The sequence below is a fragment of the Nannospalax galili genome, unplaced genomic scaffold (genome assembly GCF_000622305.1).
Source record: "Nannospalax galili isolate Female #2095 unplaced genomic scaffold, S.galili_v1.0 scaffold243, whole genome shotgun sequence".
In the NCBI taxonomy this organism is placed as follows: Eukaryota; Metazoa; Chordata; class Mammalia; order Rodentia; family Spalacidae; genus Nannospalax; species Nannospalax galili.
This window is the reverse complement of record NW_008353490.1, coordinates 9,236,429-9,240,924: the sequence shown is the minus strand read 5'-3', so window position 1 is coordinate 9,240,924 and position 4,496 is coordinate 9,236,429. Positions and strand designations below refer to the sequence as shown.

Here is a 4,496-nt window from a genome sequence, read left to right as displayed (position 1 = left end):
AAGAATCCAAGTGCAACCGATTAGAACTAATAATAATCAGATGCATACAGATTAGAGATGCATGCGCCAACATCTCAGTGTTAGTAGCAAAAACAATGAGTCTTTCTGCAAGGAACAATATATTCTAAAATGAAATGGAGATCTTTTTTAAAGTTTAAAGCCTCATTCAATTTTATGTCTTATAAGGTTTATACCGAGTACAATAATGTATAACTGTATTAGTTCAAATGTGAACCTAAAAATTTAGAGCCAATATTGAAAGAGAAGCGTCTTTGCTTTGGTACTGAATATGTTAATGCTGTAATGAAATGCTTCTAATCATGTGGTTATTAAATAATTTAAAAAAAAATTCAAGAGGGTGGAGAAAAGAAAAATACAGAAGTAGGACAAATAGAAAATAAAAACAAGGTAGTAAAATAAATGCAAACAAATAATTGCAATAAATATAAAGATCATGTAGGACTGAAAATAAAAAGTACCTAGATACACATGATTTATAAAACATTTTCATTCACTACAAAGTAAAAAGCAATTCTAAACCTGTCAACATTTAGTAACATAGCCTCAAAATATACAAAGCTACAAACTGATGAACAAAGAGAAATGAATAAAACTGTAATCATGATGAGCGATACTGTAAGCAACAAAACATTAGGGGATTTTTTTTAAAGGAAGCATATAGATGATTAAAAACACACAAGGTCCATATCATGACATCTGTACAACAATTCACTCAAGAGAATACATATTCTAAGCATACAACAAACATTATAAATGGTCACTTATTAGTCCACTATGCAAATAGCAACAAAAATAAAGTGCTATAAGACTCCGGGGGCAAGTTCCAAAAGAAGCCCTAAAGCATCATTAAACTCTGATAAGAATGAGCGTACAGCCTAACATAACTTAGATATATTTCAAAGTGTCCACCAATAAGTTTGGAAGTTGGCATACTTTTTTTTTTTTTTTAACATAGAAAAAATCCTGCCACCCTTGGAGAAGGTTCTCATGATGCACACCTATTCCCAGGTACTGAGAAGTTCCTGCAGGCAGGTACAGTTCAGTCCTCTGCCTGGGAACCTATACAGCCTGGTTCGGGAGCTCCTCTTCTCAGAGCCAGGCACTACTGCACACTTGGCCTAGGCAGGAATTCCTAAGTAGGAGACACATCTTTCTTTCCAGCCCAAACAAGTGGGTTTCCTTCTTGACTAATGTTTGGTGATAGGGGGTATTGTGCAAGGGGAGAGCAGGGTACATGCAGGAATGGAGGAAAAAGAGGCATGTGAAGAGGAGGAACAAAGACCAAAGAAGGCAGTGGTGGGTGATGAGATATGTGCAGATGTGTACCAACTGTGAACTACCTGGAAAAAATAAATTGTCATGACTATTGAATAAAACAGACACATTATGTCACAGTTACACACTCTGATTATGCCCACTACCCAGTGAGTCTTTGGGGGACAAAGATCTGTCCCAAGCTTGCTTGTAGCACTCAATATGAGATTGCATAACATCTACAATGATCTGCATATACTTAACTTCCTAAAAGCAGGGGTGTTTAGAAGTCCCATCTGTACATTGTCACTTGGCTCTGGTACTGGGTACAAAACCAATTGTTCAAGTAATCCTTACCCTTACAGAGCTTAGGGAAGGAGAGAAGTGGTCAACCAAGAAGGCACCAGCAGAGATCCACACAGAACAACAATCATGAATGGGACAGCAAGTGCCTGGTATTGCTTAGTGGGACCTTCAAAGGCCTGAGGATGGTAGTAAGGTAAAATCTGAATGAGAAAGACTAACTGTGGATGGACAACACAGCTAGGTATGAGGTGCTTAATATATAAACTAGGAGAGGTAAGAGAAAGCAAATTAGGCCTGTGCATCAGGTAATGCTTGGAGATGCGATTATTGACAACTATGATGATCTACGTACACTTAAGCTTCCCAAAGCCAGTGCCTCCAGGAGCTATGGGATTGGCTGGCTTCAATTCTGGCATCAGCAAAGTGAGGAAGGTCGACACGAGCAGTGATTCAGTAATAGCAGCAGCAGACATAAGCATGAGGTTGCCTGCAGCACTGTCGACTTAACTGGCATTTCAATTAATGGTTAATATAGAATCAGACTTTATTCAAGATTCACAATGTTTATTCATATGAAGATAATCATATCTGCATGTGTGTATAATATATACACACTAAAGATATCTTTTAAAGATACCATTTTTGTGATTGTTTATTATAAATCTTTAAATAAATATCTAATATTAACTATTTATATCTCAATTTCTAGTTATACTGGATACCATTTGGAAAAATAGTTCATTTCAAAAACTCACTTGTTCAATATTATATCTAACTTCAAAGACTTATGAGATCCTTCTTTAAATATAGGGGACATTTTTGTTGTTTTTTGAGAGAGTATTTCTATGTAGCTGGCATGGCTTTGAATTCATAATCCTGCCTCAGCATCTGGAGCGCTAGGATTAGAGGCTCATGCCACTAGGCCTGGCTTTTAGATAGAGTAACTCTGGGCTAGAGAGACGGCTCAATGGTTAAGAGCATTGGCTGCTCTAGCAGAGGATCCAGGCTTGATTCCCAGCACCACATGGCAGCTAACAACTATCTGTAACTTCAGTTTCAGGGAATCCAACACCCTCTTCTGACCTCCATGAGCACTGCATGACACAGGTGCACTTACATACATGCAGGCAATACACTCATCTACATAAAATAAAAATAACAAAATGTTAAATATAGATAACTTTAAATGCTGATGCACACAGACACAAGAGCACTGGAAATAAAATAGCAACTAGCAATCAGTAAAAATGATCTTCTAAGATTCAGATTTATGTTTGAACATTAAATATCTTCTCATTATTGAAGACTGTACTGCTAATAGCATGAAAAAGTGTCAGTCTCTAAATTACTCTAATGAAACTGTCTACGCCCTCAAACTCCTTCTTTAGAACTGCTCATATTCATCTCGGTTGCTGGCCCCTGCCTCTTAGTTTTGTTTGGATAATTTCTTTCATACTGAGAAAGAAAATTTTCAAAAAATCATACTATGTCTATTAACTTAGACATCATCTTATTCTAATTTTAAATTACCTTATAGGAATGATGTAGGAAAAGAGAAGGAGGAACCGGAAAAGATTGCGGTACCATGGGCCTGCAAATCCCTGTAAGGTTACCATAACAACAGAAAGAACAACCAAAGCCAGAAATAGTGCCTTCGTCAGCTGATTGAGCTCAAGGTCCAACAAACCAACCTGAAAGAAAACAGAATAGCATTAATACATATCCAAGCTGACATGTTATCCCTAGTATCACACATCAGAATACATAATGTTGACTTGAGAAAATGCCAGCATTTTATTAATCTTTATAATAATGCAAAACAAAAACACATTTAACTTTCTCTTGAAAAGCCTCTTCATAGTCTCTATAGCATTCACAGGAAGAATATGCGATAAAACACAAGGCCAGACACACAACCCAACCAACCATAGCTGGATCTGCTGGGTGGATGATGTGATGGTACTGACCAAGACAGCAAAACCAAGAATATCAGGCCCAAAGGAGGGCATAGGGGGCCCCCTCCATGCCTAGCCCCCTACATGAGAACTCTTCTGTGAGTAAAGGTCCATTTCTTGTGGCACATTCCAGGTAAGACCAGCATCTGTCTGTCACTCTCAGGTGTTTCTGTACACTCTCCATTCAGACTGAGAGACCCAAGTGCAGGACAGTGTGTGTGTGTGTGTGTGTGTGTGTGTGTGTGTGTGTGTGTGCCTCTTCTGCAAGACTTTCTGCGAGGACTTATGAAGAAAGAGGCCACATGGCGAGGTCAGCTTTGGATGAATAAATACCTGCTGGTTCATGCAAGTCTCACATTTATGACTCTCCCAATATGATATACTACACAGGATAATGAAATTTATCCTACGGATCAGTTAGTAGCTGAGCATGTAAATGTAAGAGAAATAGGAAGTAGTTCACTTTTCCTTGATTTTGGAATAAACACTGCTCCCCAACAGATCTCACTCTACAAGTAAAGAGAACATGGCTCTTCTGAAATGTGAAATTCTAATTTTGAGCTCAGGCAATCTCTGTGAAAGGTTCCACCCTGAAAGACCACAGTGCATTACAGTGCAATTCAGTGTGTAGGCTGGAGTGGGGAGTTCCCTGAGGTTCTGGGTAAAACAGAAACGCCACAGAACCAGTGGGACAAGTGAAGGCTGTGGCAGCTAAAGCCTGAGCTGAAGCCTACTCGCTTAGACTTGGACTTTACCTCCTGACTGTTTAACCCTGGGCCATTTGCTGTTCATTTTCTTACTGTAGAATGAGGTCTCTTAGCCAGCTTCCTGACAGGACTCTGGGAATGAAGAGATAGTGTATACAATATCATATGCAGGTCCTATGACCCTGTAAGCCCAGCAGGCATGTTGTTTTTGCCATGATACATTCACATTTGGCTCCAGTTTCTCTGCCAAAAA

General features: G+C 38.8%; 1 protein-coding gene across 6 annotated transcripts in view; it reads right to left on the bottom strand.

Annotated features, from left to right (window-relative positions):
• Atp9b (ATPase phospholipid transporting 9B (putative)) overlaps positions 1 to 4,496 on the bottom strand; it is a 318,516-nt gene that overhangs the window by 106,794 nt on the left and 207,226 nt on the right. For all 6 annotated transcript variants that reach the window (XM_017802611.1, XM_017802610.2, XM_017802609.2 and 3 more), the window contains one exon: positions 3,112 to 3,272. In XM_017802611.1, coding sequence (XP_017658100.1) covers positions 3,112 to 3,272 — 161 coding nt within the window. The remainder of the gene's footprint in view (positions 1 to 3,111; positions 3,273 to 4,496) is intronic.